Source organism: Sus scrofa, chromosome 3, assembly GCF_054392235.1.
Source record: "Sus scrofa isolate SSC_HxYL_T2T_F1_AM1 chromosome 3, Sscrofa_HxYL_maternal_Yorkshire_Landrace_v2.0, whole genome shotgun sequence".
Taxonomy (NCBI): Eukaryota; Metazoa; Chordata; class Mammalia; order Artiodactyla; family Suidae; genus Sus; species Sus scrofa.
In genome coordinates, this window is record NC_139385.1 from 101,977,413 (window position 1) to 101,994,953 (window position 17,541).

At 39.5% G+C, this 17,541-nt stretch overlaps 1 protein-coding gene across 50 annotated transcripts in view; it reads left to right on the forward strand.

The window, feature by feature from the left end:
* The first annotated feature begins 9,603 nt into the window (after positions 1–9,603).
* The window catches only part of NRXN1 (neurexin 1), a 1,114,648-nt gene continuing 1,106,710 nt past the window's right edge, over positions 9,604–17,541 (forward strand). For all 50 annotated transcript variants that reach the window (XM_021088237.2, XM_085019302.1, XM_085019323.1 and 47 more), the window contains exons 1-2: positions 9,604–9,764; positions 12,611–14,292. In XM_021088237.2, coding sequence (XP_020943896.1) covers positions 13,521–14,292 — 772 coding nt within the window. In that variant the 5' untranslated portion in view covers positions 9,604–9,764; positions 12,611–13,520. The remainder of the gene's footprint in view (positions 9,765–12,610; positions 14,293–17,541) is intronic.

The window sequence follows — 17,541 nt, forward strand, 5'->3', positions numbered from 1 at the left end:
TAACTGGCCCACCAAAAACAATTTTTGAAAAAAGCTTGAAAAAAGTTTTACAAGCCTCAGAGAGCAACTGAAGCAGCCAGGACTTGATGGGTGATGATAGCTAATGGAAGACAAGTATGTATATATATTTTTTTTTTCTTTTTTTTTTCTTTTTCAGCTGTACCTGTAGCATATGGAAATTCCCAGGCCAGGGATCAAATCTGAGGTGTAGTTTTGGTTTGTGACTCATCTGTGGCGACACTGGATTCTTAACACACTGTACCACAGCAGGAACTCCAAAAAGTGAATTTTGATTAGACTGATAGTCTGATGTGCTCTTACTTTTATGGAATTTACCTTAGATGAAAGGCTAAAAAATCAAAAAATGAATGTGGCATTCAATTAAAAATTACAGTCACTTGACAAACAAAACCAAATAACTGAAAAAAGAAGAGTCAAAAAAAAAAAAAAAAAAGAAAGACAAAAAGTAAAACAAGTGTTTCAGATATTGGTGTTATCTGATACAGAGTTTGAAATAACTGTGATTAATATATTAAGAAAATAGATAATATGATGAAAATTTTCATCAAAAACTGGAATTTAAAAATAATAAAATAGAAATTCTATAACTGGAAAAAAATGCAGCCACTTAAGAAAAAAACTTAAATAGGGCTAGGTTAGAATCAGCAGAAGAAAAATTAGCCAACTAAATATTAAGCCAATAGAAAGCATGCAGACCAAACCATAGGAGTTCCTGCTGTGGCAAAATGGATTAATGACCTGGCTTATCTATATGGTGGTGCCAGTTCAATTCCCAGCCCAACACAGTGGGTTAAGGATCCGGTGTTGCCGCAGTTGCAGCACAGGTCGTAGCTGAGGCTCAGATTTGATCCCTGGCCTGGGAACTTCTACTTGCTTGTAGGTAAGGCTGCAAAAGAAAAAAAAAAAAAAAAGACAAAAACGTAGGAAGAAAAAAATAAGAAAAGGAAAAGTCTTACTTGAGACTGGAATGTGGTGAAATTAACATATGTGAAATTGTAATTCAATCAAAAAGAAGAGAAATAATTGGGACTAAACAATACCTGATTAGATCCTGGCCAAGAATTCTCCAAAATATATGAGAGGTATGGGGTCACAGATTTAATGTACTAAGCAGGGAAAATCATAAAGAAAACCACACCTTTGAAAATCACAGTAAAACTGTCCCAAACTACATAAAAAAATATTTAAAATCACCAGGAGGGTGAAAAAGACACATTACCTTAAAGGGTCAACAATATGACAGGGGAGCTGACATTTCAACATAATTTATGGAAGCCAAAAAATATTGGGATGACATTTTTTTAATTGCTGAAAGAAAAATTTTCTGAACAAAAATTTTCTATAAACTTATTTTTAAAATGAAAACAAAATATATTGTGAAACAAAACCTGAGAACTTTGCCACCACTAGACCCACACTAAATGAAATAACAAAGGATATTTTTCATACAGAAAAAAATAAATACAATGAAAACAAGTAAATACAGAAAGTTTAAAATACTGCTGATATTAAATTATTGAACTACAATATTCCATTTTCTTATATTGACATTCTGTCCAAGACCTATGTATACCTAAAATGTATTAAGATGTATTCATTTGGGTGATGTATTCTTGCTCTCTCTATTGTATTTTTCCTCTCCCTATTTTTAATCTCTTAAAAATTAAAGAACATTCCAGAATAATAATTTTAATTACATTTTATACTTTTGTTTCTTTTTCTTTTTTTTTTTTGGAAAAGTACTCTAAGAGAAGTGTTCAGTTCACAGGAATATGGGCTGTCAAAGATTTATTTGTCATTCCATCCAGAAGCAATATATGAGTTTGGACAAGTTTATTCAAATCTTTAAGCCATATCCTGTTGAAAGACAGAGAAACAGAGACGGAGACAGACAGGAGAGAAAGAGCAAGAATGAGAGTGAGAGTGAGAAAGTGAGAGACGAAAGAGCAACAGAGACAGAATGAATGAATGAATGGATGAATATTTACTCGAGGTCATTATATGGACCAAAGTAAGAGGTCATTATATGGACCAAAGTAATACGTATCTAAAATCATCTAGCAAACTACTTCTTGTACTACTTTTCTCCATATGTATATTTTTCCAACCTTCGTATCATGTATACTTTATTAGTTTCCCAGGGCTATCATAACAAATTACCACAAACTAAGTTGTTTAAAACAACAAAACTTATTTTCTCACAATTCAGGAAGGTGAGAATTCTGAAAGCAAAATGTGACCAGAGTAGATCCTTTCTTAAGACTCTCAGAGAAAATCTGCTCCATACCTCTTTCAGAACTACTAGTGGTTGCTGGCATTCTTTCGCATTCCTTGGCTTATAGCCACATCACCCTGATTTCTTTGTTTATGTGGCTATATTCCTTGTATATCTTTGGTCTTCAAATCTCTCTTTCTCTCTCCTTGTAAGGACACTAGCCTTTGGATTTAGATCCACCCTAATCCAGAATGATTTCATCTTAATTTGATTGCATCTGCAAAGACCTTATTTCCAAATAAGGTCACATTCACAGGTACTGAGAGTGAAAACTTCAGCATATCTCTTTGAGGGGCATAATTCAGCCTACAGCATATCAGTGGGCATTAAATTAGAGAAGCTAAGAGATCTGCCTAGGGTGCAAAACAAAATTACAACTAGAGTACTTATGTAACTCAAAATCCAGTGTTCCTTTCCATTTACCAAGCTACTTAGAAAATTATCTTCTGATTCCAACAGATAAACCTTTAATCTTTATTGTACCTGTTTATTCACTTCATATTCTTGGCTGGATTTAGAACATAAAAATACATTTTTTGAAATGCTGAACTCAAGATGAAAATGAGTGTGAGTTTGCACATGTGTGTGTGAACATAAAGGTGAAGGTGTTAAGTTGGCAGCCCATGTGCCATTTCCAAGCAGCAGACGCATCTGTTCTGTCCTTCACAGTGTTGTTTTATGGAGGTTATTATTATGTGTTAATGCTCTATGATTTTAAGAATAAATAGATTATATAAAATGGCAGATTTCCAGCTGCTTTTGGAAAAATCATATGATCTGGCAACACTAGACCCACCTGATCACAATCTGTTAGAGCTGGAGAGTAAATGGCCTTTTTAGAAAAGCAGATTTTTAGCTGGCCACAGTGCCAACCCGTCTTCACTGTTTCCCCAGTTCGGTTTATATCGGTCATGTACATCATATGCCAGACTTTCTTAATCATTTTGGTCTGCTCTCCTTGATAAACACAAAATTAAATTGCCTAGGAGTTCCTGTTGTGGCTCGGTGGTTAATGAATCGGACTAGGAACCATGAGGTTGTGGGTTCGATCCCTGGCCTTGCTCAGTGGGTTAAAGATCCAGCATTGCCGTGGGCTGTGGTGTAGGTTGCAGATGCAGCTCGGATCTTGCATTGCTGTGGCTCTGGCATAGGCTGGTGGCTACAGCTCCAATTCGACCCCTAGCTGGGAACCCCCATATGCCACAGGAGCGGCCTAAGAAATGGCAAAAAGACAAAAAACAAAACAAAACAAAATTAAATTGCCTAACACTGTACTACAGTCTCATTCAACTGAGTGTCTAGATCAAGTGCACAAATAATTTAGCATTCATTTCATCTCTATTTTCCTGTTATTTTTCTCTTCAGCAGGAGAAAACCTTTTATAAAAGTAAAACTCTTGTCAATTCTGCTTCACAAGTAACATCAAAAGCCTAGGATTATTTTTTGTATAAAAAAGTGGATAGTATTACTCTAATTTGTGAAATTCCAATGGTGTATATTAAATAGCTACCATTGTCTTTATTTTTAACATACTTAACTCTATATGTGTGTATGATATACACACACACATGTGATTAAGTTAAAAACAATATTAAGAAGATGCAGCAGAGAAAAAACTGGATATGAAAGGTAAAAATAAAAACTACAGGAGAAGGATAGAGCCGTAGAAGAAAAATGAGGCCTAAAAATATATATTAAAGTGAAGGAGGGAGTCAGGAGCTTGTGATAAGAATGGGAAATGAACAACAAACAAACAGAAACTCAAACAGAATATGCTTTAAAAGCTAACTACAAAATATTTCAATATGCCAGCATAGATAATTGATTCCACAGATTTCTAGGGGCAGAAATAGGCTTAAATGATGCAAAGGTAAAATAAGGCTCTGAATCTCACTGGCATCTATAACTTTAGCACAACTCCTACTCTTCCCTCAAAAGCCACAGTGAGGGAAATTAAACTGGACTGGTTAAATTAAACAAATTCGCTGGTTGCAGGGATCCAATGAAAATAAGTGTAAAGCTAGATTTTGATGAATGAGAAAGTCTACAAGTTCCCTTTGTGGCTCAGCGGTAATGAACTTGACTAGTATCCATGAGGATGCAGGTTCAATCCCTGGCCTTGCTCAGTGGGTTAAGGATCTGGTGTTGCCATGGGCTGTGGTGTAAGTCACAGATGCGGCTCAGATCCCGCATTGCTGTGGCTGTGGTGTAGGCTGTCAGCTGTAACTCTGATTCCACCCCTAGCCAGGAAACTTCCCTATATCAAGGGTGTGGCCCTACAAACAAACAAACAAAAAACAAGAAAGAAAAAGAAAATTCCTTTCCTAAAGTCTAGCGGTTGGGAATGGAAGGGATTGATTGTAAGCAGGGTAGGGGTAGGGGCAGAAAAGAGACAAAGTTTGGGTATAGGAGGAGAAATAAGTTCTTATAGACTATAATGCAGACAGGATTAACTATGCAACTAATTTTGAGTGAAATAACACTCCAGTCAGGGGCTTCTCGCAGATTTGGTTTAGTAGCTGCTTTGGGGGGGAAAGTTTTTTTCATCATTGTGGGGAAAGGGGGTGGGGATAGGCATGACAGATGTAACATACACAGGTTTGAGTAATGCCCTAAATTTAAAAACACTGCCCATCAAACACATGCCCCATGTTGAAACCTCTCTTGCAAGTGCATTGGTTAGAACTTAACCACTGTTCTCTAGAAACTATCCATGTGCTTTCTCTACTGTAGTTTGATTCCTTAATAATTATCATTCTAATGATTTGTAGCCATTAAAAGTCACATGCTATCTTCACATTAATGAAAAATTATATACTCATGTGGAAGTAGCCTAATTTTACTAGGCGAAAGTTTTTTCAAGTAGTGCAAAAGTATTTAACGTAGAGTTCTATTTCTCCTGAAAGTAATTTATTAAACTTCATGAGAAATTATGGGAATTTTTCTATACGAAATTTCCAGTATGTTTGTTCCAATCTATACCTAAGTCCAAAGTCCCAGACGCATTGCATTGTCTTGCATCTAAAAAATTCCTCTAGTTGTTGTATTGAAAATGAAGTTTACATAGCAGCATGTTCATAACTTTGTTCTTAACTATTCCTCAACTCTTGTAACTAGAAAACTAGTATTAGTTTATATAAAGGAAGCCGGGTAGAGACATTTAACCATAAAACAAATAAGATTGTATCTATTATTAAAATAACTTGTAAACAAAATAGTAGCATTCTGATTATGCAACAATGATATTGTAATTGATTAGAGGAATTCACTTGTAATCTGAAATTTAGTTGAGAGTATCATGTAATCTAATCTCTTCCCTAGTAATACCATTATTTCAGTAGAAAAAAATGATATAATTTTGATCCCTTAAATCACGGCAAATATAAAATCCCTTAAAATTATAAATCTTATTATCTCTTAAATTACCTACCATCCTTAATGTAAAGGTATTAAATGCATATCAACTCGTATTTTCCCTCATTATTATCATGCATTTCTTCTCAATCACTTATATTTGTGAAGTGAAAACCCCCTTCCAAAATGATATCAATCTTGAAATTCATGGGTATTTCAAAGCCTCTAGTGTGACTTAATGTTAATTGAGAAAGTAGGTGTTTACACTGATCTCCTAATGTTAAAGCATAAGCTATGATTGCAGCAGTAAACACAGAGTCTCTCTGTATTCATTTCTCAGTCAAAAAATCTTATCACTTAGTTCCATTTATTTTTAGTGTGGAGCAAGTTTCCATGTTAGAATTCTCATTAATATTTAATACCTTGTGGAGATGTATTTGTTTATGGTGATCATGCATTTCCATTTCATTGTTGCAAAATGTTTACTAGTTTATGGCATGAGATATTATTTATGTTTCCATATTTGGGTAGTCAGAAATTCTCCCAATCAGACATAATCATAAACAACCACCTTGATTTCACAATTATCTCATTTGTTTTGAGTAGTACCAAGGGGCAGGAGTTAAAATCCTTCACACACCACTGTAGCCTAAAATTGGTAGATTCCCTATGGTGATTGGGAATCCTAGTTTCCACCCCTCTAAAAAAAACACTAGGTACTTTTGATAAATGCTAAGTTGCCTCAAATTAATATCTATAAGAATCATTTTATATCTCACCCACAATCAAAAAACAATGATACTAACATTAAAAACACCACATCCATTTTCATTAAGATCTTTCATAATGTATTTGTCATTAAGGAAAGACTTTACTGCATTCCAAAACTGACTGTTTAGTTTCCTGGATCCCTCTTGATGAAACTCTTAAAGAGGAATAAAGGAGAGTTCTCTTATGGCCCAATAGGTTAAGGATCTAGCATTGTCACTGCAGTGGCTTGGGTCAGCTGTGGTGAGGGTCGGACTGCTGGCCTGGGAACTTCCACATGCCTTGGGTTTGGCAAAAAAAAAAAAAAAAAAAAAAAAAAAAGAAGGAGAAGGAGAAGAAGAGGAAGAAGAAGAAGAGAAGAAGAAAGCAGTAACATTTACTAGCATCAGCGCTGTGCCAAGCAGTGTGCTAAGTGTAGCTGGTCATTTGATAAGAGGCAATTAGTATAGCAGGGTGTTTAAGATCACAGTCTTGAATTTGTATCCTTCTTTTCTCTTATATTGGCAGGTATGACCTTGACTATCTTGGCTAATCTCTCTTATGCTTCACTTAATCATTGGTAAAATGAGTGAAATTATAGACTACATTATAGGGTTCCTGTGAGGGATAAGCCAATTTGACCCCTAGCCTGGGAACCTCTATATGTCACGGGTGCGACCCTAAAAAGCCAAAAGATTAAAAAAAAATTAAAAAAAAAAATAAAGTCTTAAGAGAGCCTCTAGAAATATGCCATCACCATAAGATTCGCTGATGAATGTGCACAAAGATCTTAAGGGTATCATGAAGCCTTTTTAGATTCAATTGCTGTCCCTTCTATTTTACTTTTGCAGTAAGCGTTACCTCTGTAATAGATACATGTGGGCATACTTTATGTACTATTTTCTCTACAACCTATTGGTAAATAGTAGGAAAATAAAAAAAAAAGCACCTGAATTGAGTGGGCTATTTTTATGGTCCAAGTTCACTTGATGGCTCATTAACCTTAGATAAGGTGTTTTTCTGAGACTTAGCTTTACATTATTTAAAATTTCTTTTTTGTGTTTTAAAATCATGTTAACAGTTATTATTTCATTACATTTCCAAAGTTACCCTGTGAAATAAGTTAGCACTCACTAACAGCCTTACTTTACAGTTAAGGAATCTGAATTTCGGAGAAGTGACTTCCATTGAGTCAAACTAATGGGCTTGAAACTAATTTTTTTAAAAAGCTAATACTTACTCAACACAATTCTAAAATGTTTTATATTTATTTATTCATTTAACCTTCACAATAACAAACAGGTGTATTGGGAGCTATTAATATATCCATTTTATGGGTGAGTTGACTGAGGCATTGTAAGGTTAAGCATCCTACTTAAGGTCACAGCTGTTAAATGGCAGAGATGGAATTCAGGTACAGACAACCTGATTCTAGTTCCCATACATTTAATTACTTGACAACACTGCCTTTCTGAAGCCAATAAAAATAATAGAAACTGTGCTTCCTGTCTCCAAGTTATTTAGACTCTTTTACAAAAGCAAAGTATAAGTCAGGAGTTCCTGTCGTGGCTCAGTGATTAACGAATCCAACTAGGAACCATGAGGTTGTGGGTTCGATTCATGGCCTTGCTCAGTGGGTTGAGGATCCAGAGTTGCTGTGAGCTGTGGTGTAGGTTGCAGATGTGGCTCAGATCCCACGTTGCTGTGGCTGTGGTGTAGGCCGGTGGCTACAGCTCCAATTCGACCCCTAGCTTGGGAACTTTCATATGCAGCGGAAGCAGCCCAAGAAATGGCAAAGAGACAAAAAAAAAAAAAAAAAGTAAAGTATAAATAGTGTTATCAAAAAGAATGAGCTCTGGTTTCTCTGGAAGGAAATGAATATTTCATTTGGAATGTATATTATTTCAGTACTTCTGAATTTGTCTAGTTCTCACAGTTTCGCTTATAAGGCCTAGAGGCAGAAAATAGTCTTACCTTATGGCATTTGAGGCTGAAGCTATTAGATTTGTGGTGTTGAAATAAATTTGTCTGCTGTTTCTGCTCTAAAACTAACCCAAGCTAGGAATATAATAGGGTTAGAAATTTAAGTGTCCATAGGACTCAAACAATAATTTAGCCACACACTTCAGGCTTTTCTACCACCTATTCTGCAAGTTGCTTTAGAGTTAACTCCTTTGTCACCAAAATCAGCAATGCCTAATGGGCATGCCCAGTGATACGGTTAGAACCTTGCACCAAGTTTCACTTCCTCCAGGTTTTACCAGCTGCAAAAGCAAGGAGGAGACAGAGGGAAGAGTTAAAACAGGTACAGAACTTGATTCAGCTCAGGATGCCCATGGCCAAAGCAGAGCGTTGAAAGATAGGGGAGGCTGGGGGACGAGAGAGGCTACCAAGAAAAGCACCTTGTCAGACAGACTTGCGTCTGGTATCCAAGTAGGTGCGTTAGCCTGGTGAGTCCCTTTCACATCTTTTGGCACAGCTTAGGCAGATCTTGAAGGTCTCAAGTGATCACTCGGGCCAGGCTCACAGTAAGGGGTGGGGCAGGGACGGTGGATCTGGAGGAATGCCAGCGACTGTATGAATCTTGCCTTGCTCTGCATTCCTCGAAGAGCTGCAGCTTTTCAAGGGTTCCAAACAAGAGACCAAAGTGCGCAAGTAAAGCTAGGGCTCTTCTTAATCACCGACTCCTGACTCCTTAGTCCCTTCTTTTTGGCTGCTGAGCCCTTCCCTGGAACCCTCTCAGGTACCCTGGCCCAATCACAACTAAACCACGGATAAGTGGAATCTTCACACAGCTTTCCGTGGGTCTAGCCGGGCCTGGGCATGCTCAGTAGGCTACGTGGGTCTCTGGTTTCTCTCTCTCTTTTTCTTTCTCTCGGGTAGGGGAGGGTGGGTGGTGACAAGTTAGAAGCACTTGCAGCAGGTCTCCGCCCCCAGGATCGGGCTCCCACAGCAAGGGGACTAAGCAAAGGTAGATACACCTCGCTGCGTAGCATCCCGACCCGGAGAGGCTGCGCCGGCGGGCTGAGCCCACCAGTATCCCAGCCTGAGGACGGCCCGCCGCTCTCCATGGTACTGCGGAGAGCTCAGCTCCGCCCTTCTCTTTCAGAAGGACAGCACCCGGCGTCACGTAACCCAGCCTTCTCTGGCTCCACCACCACCTCCTCCTTCCCAGCTCTTTCCCTCTCCTCCTCCTTCTGCTCCCCTCCGTTGCCTGTTCTCTCTTCCCGCACTCCTGGAGATAGACGCTCAAGCCCGACGCCTCTGAAAAGGCAGCGGCAGTCGCCTTATCCAGACCTCAGGAAATTCGCTTTGACCGATGTATGCCTCAAGCTCTGGCTGGAGCTAAGGGGGAATAACCGTACAGGTAAAGAAGCTCAATTTGGGTTGGGGGGAGGGGTCGGGGCGAGGCAAGCCGGAGAAGGATATCTTTCCCCGTTGTAACTGAGCCAGGATCTGCCACAAACGCACAGGGAAGGATGGGTGGTGGGAGGGTGGAGGAGTATAGATCTTGATTGTTTTGCATGCAGCTTTTTAAATAGACGGTAAGAAGATGAGATGGAGGAACTGGGGTAGTAACTTAAAGACTGAATGCAGTGATTTGTTAGCAAAAAAAAAAAAAAAAAAAAAAAAAAAAGAGAAAAAAAGAAAAGAAAATGGGCAAGTTGGAAACCAAAGCAATAAAATACACCTATAGCTACATCTTTATTTCCCTTCCCCTTCAGCCCCATGCTGTGCCTAGACTTAATTTGTGCAGTCGACTCCAGGCTCCAAGAAACTGCACTGGTATTAGAGATGGAGCTTAGAGACTGGGCGGGAAAGCCACGGAGAATTTTGGGTGTGCATTGATATTGAGGGACTTTGTAAAAGCCGGGGGTTGGGGGGGAGATAAGCACCTCTAAACATTCTAGCAAAGATTTCAGGTTCTTCATTATGGTAAATTGAAAGGTACATGGAAAGGTGTGTGTGTGTTGCATGTTATTATAAACATATTAAAATAAATGCAGCTGCTGCTGATGAACATACTGTATCGATCCTTCCAGTGGCTTGGGAATGAATTTGATTCTAGAAATGAAAGAAAAGATTAATGAGGCTGTTAGTCTGCTTTTGAATTAGAGCGCTTCTTCCTTTGGCTGCAGTGAGGTTGTTTTTCAGATCCTTTTATTTTATCCTCTAATTTGTGAACTCACCAGGTTTTTCCGGCACCTAGAGAGAATCCTTTTCTCCATATAAATACAGATACTCTTTCTCACACAATGAGCTTCCTCTAAGAACTGGGAGAGTCAGTTGACCTCCCCTGTGGTAAGAACACATACACACACACACACACATATGTATTTGTATGTATGTGTGTGTGTATATATATATATATATGTATATATATATATATAAAATTTCCCCTTCTCTCACATTCCTTAAAAATTGTTAAGGTATGCATCAGTGGAGGAGAGCAGGAGAGAGGGACAAAGAAAGGTTTTATGATCTATATAATACCAATTAATAAAATAATCAGCTCCAACCAACTAACAACAACAAAAATGGTTTTCTAATACACGAGCTTGTGGATGGTTCCAAAGCACTACTCCTGTAGTGAAATAAATAACAGATTTATTTCACAGTGACTGAAAATTTCACAGATTCCTGAGTCCACTTAAAAAGTGAAAGAATATTGAATAAAAGGCTATCTTAGAATGATATTTAAGAGCACCTTTCTTCAGGCTTGGCACTGGAGTAGACAAGATATGGCTGGTGATTGCTGATGGTGTGGAATGTTTCAGCCATAATAAATAAGCAACTTAGATTCTTATTTCAGTTTGCTAGTGGGTATCCTGTGTGCATGTGTGTGTGCGAGTGTGTGTGTGTGTGTGTGTGTGTGTGTGATTTGAAAGAAGAACCAGTCATCAGTTTCATCTGGGGAGGAACTTGAAGTGGGATCCCCTAGCTTGGTGGCTCTCAGCTGACACCTGTAGGGATTGCTCTGTACTGAAGAGAAATGCTCTCAGCTCCCTCCATGGAGGAGCAGCAGCACAATGCGGTGCCATAAATTACTGCTAGTTTCAGCTTGTAGGAAAAAAAAAGTGTTAATTGGATAGTAGTGAGCTTCTGTGTCCAGGCAATACATGGGTGTGTGTGTGTGTGTTGTGTGTATGTGGTTGGCAGAGATAGTGGGAAATGGTGAGAGAAATATGTGTTTTCTTGACATGACCAGATGATATATTTGTGATTTTTTTGTGTGTGTGAAAATGTGAGAGGAATGTTTGGTTTAAAAAAATGCCTTAAAAAAACAATTCACTAGTTATGATTTCTATACCATTTCAAGAACCTGTCAGACTAGAGTTGAATAAAGAGATGTGATTTAATACTATAGTGAGTGATTCAAAGATAGGGTTTAAATTCTAGCATCCTGGAACCCTAGCAGCTAAGGTGACACACATACCAGCTGCTGTTCTAACCACACAAATTCTAAGAGCTGACCACCTAAAAGTACTTGAAGGGGAGTTAAGATCATTATACTGTTAGGCAAAATATTACTTTACCCATCTTTAGAGGAGTTAGTATTATGGCATTTGTGACACAAATGCTGCCTAAAAAAACACATCAGACTCCAGTTAGATGTTTTATCCTATAATGGATTATTCCTTTAATAAAAAGGAAGAAAATACTTGTTTGAAATTTAAGAGAGACTCTGAAGAAATCATCAATATTTCTATGAAAAAAATAAAATGGTAGGAAAGCTGCACAAATCCAGTCTGGCACCTTCCAGTTGACAGTTTGATCTGCTTTGCCTGTTTAAAATCTGCTATTAACTGGTATTTGAATAGCTTGTATTTTTATTTTCCATGTAACCAGTGCACAGTATGAGCAGAAGTCCCTAAAAGCCTTTTTTTTCTATCCTCTTATATTTAAAAAAATTACTAAACTTTCTCAGAAAAAGTAAAAGATAGCCATAACCAAATACCTATTAAAACCTGGGAGGGTTACCTATCTACAATTATAATAAGCTGGAAGGATGTAATGGTTGATTGTAACTAATGTTGTATCTAATACTAACTATTAGGAGACATAGTTCTCAATTGTATACCAGATTAATAAGCTCCAATAAGGTTAATTCTAGCTTACTAACAACAAACAACACTGATTTCTGGGTTGCATAATGATTTATGTGATACATAACAGACTTTAGAACTTAATTTTAATTTTAATTCTCTGCAGATTTCTCCTTATAAAAAGACAAAATAAAACCAAAATGCATCACCAACACACAACCAATTGATATGCTGGCATCTTAGCTTGGCCTTGCAGAGGCGGAGAGGAAAGAAGAGGAGCTGTTGTGATTTCCCATCTAACAGCTTCTGGCTATTTCACAGCTTCTGAGTTTGAACCCTCCTGTTGGGGAGGGAAAAGGAGAAGTAAAATACAGCTTGTGAGGCCACGTGCAAGGAATTCTGCTTTGGCTACAGTAGTACTGGAAGTCTATGATATGACAGAAGCAGCAGGCCTTTGAAGCTACTCTGGGGTTGATAAGTGCTGCCTTAAAGAGGCAAGGGACCCCCTTCTCCCTTCTGGTTTGGGACAGTACAGCTGGAGGAGAAACACTTGAGGCATTACCAATATCCAAGGACCCTGGTTCACTGCTGGCTTCTGGTACTTCCCTGGAAGTGTCTGCTTCTTCCCTAATTTTAACTCCTTCCCTTTTGCCTGGTACCACTGAGGTACCTGGCAGATGATGGTATTTCAAGAGTGAAGCATCAGTTGATACCAACACTCTTGGACTAGTTCATTGGGCTCAAATGGATGTGTGATTTCCCTTGACTTTCTCTTGACACCTTTTCCAGAACGTTACTTCCAAAGTGTATCCTCCCTTTGGTCTGGAAGTTCTGTGGCTGCTCTGTACCGCTGGGGTCTACATTTTCCCGTTGGGAGAAGACTATAGGGAGAGAGGAAGGGGTTACTGGAAGAAGAAGAAGAAAAAAAGAGCTAGATAAAGGAGGGTGCATCCCTCCCACTCCTATCCTTTCCCTTATTCAACTTATTTCCGGACCCTTATTTCTGCATCACGGTGTCTCGGACCATTTTGACCCTGTCGGCCCCGGCACCCCCCCGCCGCACCCCAGCCCCGAGCATGGGGACGGCGCTTCTCCAGCGCGGGGGCTGTTTTCTCCTGTGCCTCTCGCTGCTGCTCCTGGGCTGCTGGGCAGAGCTGGGCAACGGGCTGGAGTTCCCGGGCGCTGAGGGCCAGTGGACGCGCTTCCCCAAGTGGAACGCTTGCTGTGAGAGCGAGATGAGCTTCCAGCTCAAGACGCGCAGCGCCCGGGGCCTAGTGCTCTACTTCGACGACGAGGGCTTCTGCGACTTCCTGGAGCTCATCCTGACGCGGGGCGGCCGCCTGCAGCTCAGCTTCTCCATCTTTTGTGCGGAGCCTGCTACGCTCCTGGCGGACACGCCGGTCAACGATGGCGCGTGGCACAGCGTGCGCATCCGTCGTCAGTTCCGCAATACCACGCTCTTCATAGACCAGGTGGAGGCCAAGTGGGTGGAGGTCAAGTCCAAGCGCCGGGACATGACGGTGTTCAGCGGCCTCTTCGTCGGGGGGCTGCCCCCAGAACTGCGCGCCGCTGCGCTCAAGCTTACACTGGCCTCCGTGCGGGAGCGGGAGCCCTTCAAAGGGTGGATCCGCGACGTGAGGGTCAACTCCTCACAGGCCCTGCCGGTGGACAGCGGCGAGGTGAAGCTGGACGATGAGCCGCCCAACAGCGGCGGCGGGAGCCCATGCGAGGCGGGCGAGGAGGGCGAGGGAGGGGTGTGCCTCAATGGAGGCGTGTGCTCAGTGGTGGACGACCAGGCGGTGTGCGACTGCTCGCGAACCGGCTTCCGCGGCAAGGACTGCAGCCAAGGTAAGACCCGACGACGCCTGAGCCTCGGGGGCCTCGGCCTGGGCAGGGCACGGGGAGGCAGGGTGAAATAGCTCCCGGCCGGTGCATGGGGGTCTCCTTCACAAGAAAGTGTGCTTCCGAGAGAGCCCCAGTGAAGATCTGTTTCTGGCTTCTAGGCCTTATTGCTTCCCACTGCCCCTCCCTTGGCATCCTCCGGATTTCCAGGTTCAGTTTCTTCCCCAGAGCCCTTTCTACTAACCCTATTTCCTTCCAAGTGGCAAGGAGAATTATTTCTTTATTTCTCGAGGGTTCTTTGCCAGGCTGCTCCCTATTTTCCCTGGGCCCTGGCCCACCTGAATGTGTGCTGTGCTTTCCTATTCCATCACTGAGTCTGTAAGCCACAGATCTCCCCCATAAGATGCAGAAGCATCTAGAAGATTGGGCACACATTTGGTGAAAATTGAAGTCAGGAGAGAGTCACCATTGTTGAGAATCCCCATGTAGTTACCTCTGGTAAAGGGCAAGGGAGACAGGCTTCCTAGGCACAGCTGTGCCTTTTCTATTTGGTGAAAATTGAAGTCAGGAGAGAGTCACCATTGTTGAGAATCCCCATGTAGTTACCGCTGGTAAAGGGCAAGGGAGACAGGCTTCCTGGGCACAGCTGTACCTTTTCTAAGTGAAGTGTCAGGTCCTGCCCCTGGTTGTGAGGAGGGGGAGGGCTTGTGAAGATTTTCTTATTAAGAAGGCCGGAGGGTTCTGGGAATTAATGTTAGTTTCTTTGGTTATGTCAAGTCCAACATTTGTCAGTTTAATAAAATTATATTATTTCTGTGGTTTCTTGAAGTAGGAGAGAGGTCAGCTCATGTTTAGAAATGTTAGAGATTAAATAACCTATTTCTCAATTAGCAGATGACTTGGGAAGATAAATAGAGAAATTTAGACGTTGCTGGACTGGGAAGCTTCTGTAGACTAATGAACAGGGGATGCATATAAACGAGTGCAAGAGACTTTCTGAGGATATTCAGCTAATGATATTTATCTAAGTGGTGGAGGCCAAGCTGTAATTTCTGTTATTCTTAGGAATTGAAATAGTGTGAAATTAAAAACAAAACAAAACAAAAAACAAAATAAAACCCCTCATAGCTCTAAGTTTTATTTTCTCCTCTTTATAGGTAAAATTGAATCATTACTGTGTTTTTCCAGTGTTGCTACATGGCAATGACCAAGGGAAAATGTTGTTGTATAAATATAGAAAAGCCTGTGAACAGAAAGTGAGTGATATGAAAAAGAAGAAATATGGATGTATCTGTGGCTGAGTAGGAGAGAGAATTGTTAGGATTTAAAGTAGATAGCTTATGGGTGAAATCAAGACAATCAGCACATGGAAAAATGGCATTTATGGCTGAATTTTTTTAAAAAGGTGAATTATTAAATCTGATCTTGAAAGCTATAGGGACCAAAGCTCTATGTATGGCTGTATTTTATTGTATAAGGTCTTTTGGTTTTTTCGCTGACACTGCTAAGGGGAACTAGCCCTTGTAAATCTTATTAGACTTGGCAGTTCTTTCTTACCTGACTTTAAGGAGAAATGAAGACTTGATAAAATCTGTAATTGTTTAAACAGCACAGGGAGTTAGGAAGTAGAGAAATTTAGGCATTAGGAGAATTGTGTTGCCTTCATGAATTTATGAAAAAAAGTAAAGTGTTATTTTCTTGCTTTCTACTGTCATGAAGGTTTTTGTTTTCATGTATCTTTGCTTAAGTAACTATAGAACACTGTGTTTTCCATGGCTTGTACTACACTTCAGCTTGACTAGTAAATTTCCATGGATTTAGGATCAGGCTTTGTAGCTATGTTTTAAGAAAACAAAACATTACATGCTTTTCCTCTAACAATTATAACTTAATTGTAAAACATGAACAAGATAGGTACATTTGATGACTTCCTATTGTGTAATGAGAAGTCGCATACCTCTGCACTGATGAATAGAAATGAATTTAAAAATGAACATTATATTATGGGACAAATTGCTCTAAGTATCCCAATGCCACTTTAATATAGAGAGCAGACAATTTAACGAAGGACACATGAGATATAACTTCCTTCCTTAAGTTAGGAAACAAATATGACACAATGACAGCTTGTTCTATGTGGGAGGGTGTTTTAAATGAAAATTTTTATTTTTCTGTGCATTTTTAATGTAGAAATCTAGGGATATGCATAATCAGGAACAGTTAAACATGGAGAAAGCATGACAAAGTAATGTAGAAAAGAAGCAAAATTAGATGTTTCTGAAATGCATTTTATTTTGCAAGCGGATAGCACTTTCCATGAGATGAAGAATTTTGAAATAGATATGTAATTGAACAGTATAGTACCTGATGTATAAGGTAATTCAACCCAGAAAAGAAAACCCTATCAGAATGATTCTGTAGCATTGATTCATTTTCAAAATTTGAGCTGGAAATGGAGTGCCAAGATCACCACTAGTCATGAAGGGGAAACAAAAGGCTCGATTCCTTTGATTATCGCAGAAATGGGAGATGGAGTGATAAAGGCAGAGTTGGTCTCCCCAGAAGGATTGGCTCCATTTTGCTTATTTTCCCTGCTTCATGTGTGTCAAGTGACTATTAAATAATTAATTGAGAATGGATGCCTCTCCCAACACCAATCATGTATTGATGGCAAGGGATAGATGATTTCTATTCAGATGAAGTATAAACAAAGCCCTGCATCTAGCCAGTATTTACACTGATTGCCACATTAAAAAACAAAACAGCAATAATTTAAAAACAAGTAAGTCCATAACCATTAGAGAACATTTAGAAAAAAAATCAACAGCAAACATTCAACAAAATTCAAATGATATCTGGTCCCAACTACAGTTTCTTGTTTTTTTTTTTTTTAACTTAATGAAGAGGTCTAATGTTATTTTAGTTGCCTTTGTATTCAAAATACAGTAAGAATTATTAAAAAGAAAATAAGAATATTATTTTTTTTCTACACTGTCTTTAAACAACTTATGCACCTATAATTTCTAGGATATTTTCATTTAATAAGCTCACGTTCATCCTTACTCTGTTTATTCAGGCCTAGCAAATTTTATTTATTTATTTATGTGCTGATGGAAAGAAAACACAAGGAAGGTTTTGTGTCATGATCAGGTTAGTGACAGAGCCTGAGTAAGAGCACCAGCCCTCTTATTCTCAAACCCTGTATTTATCATGTCTGCTGAGTAAGGTTTCCAGTTTGTTAGGTTTGATTTATTT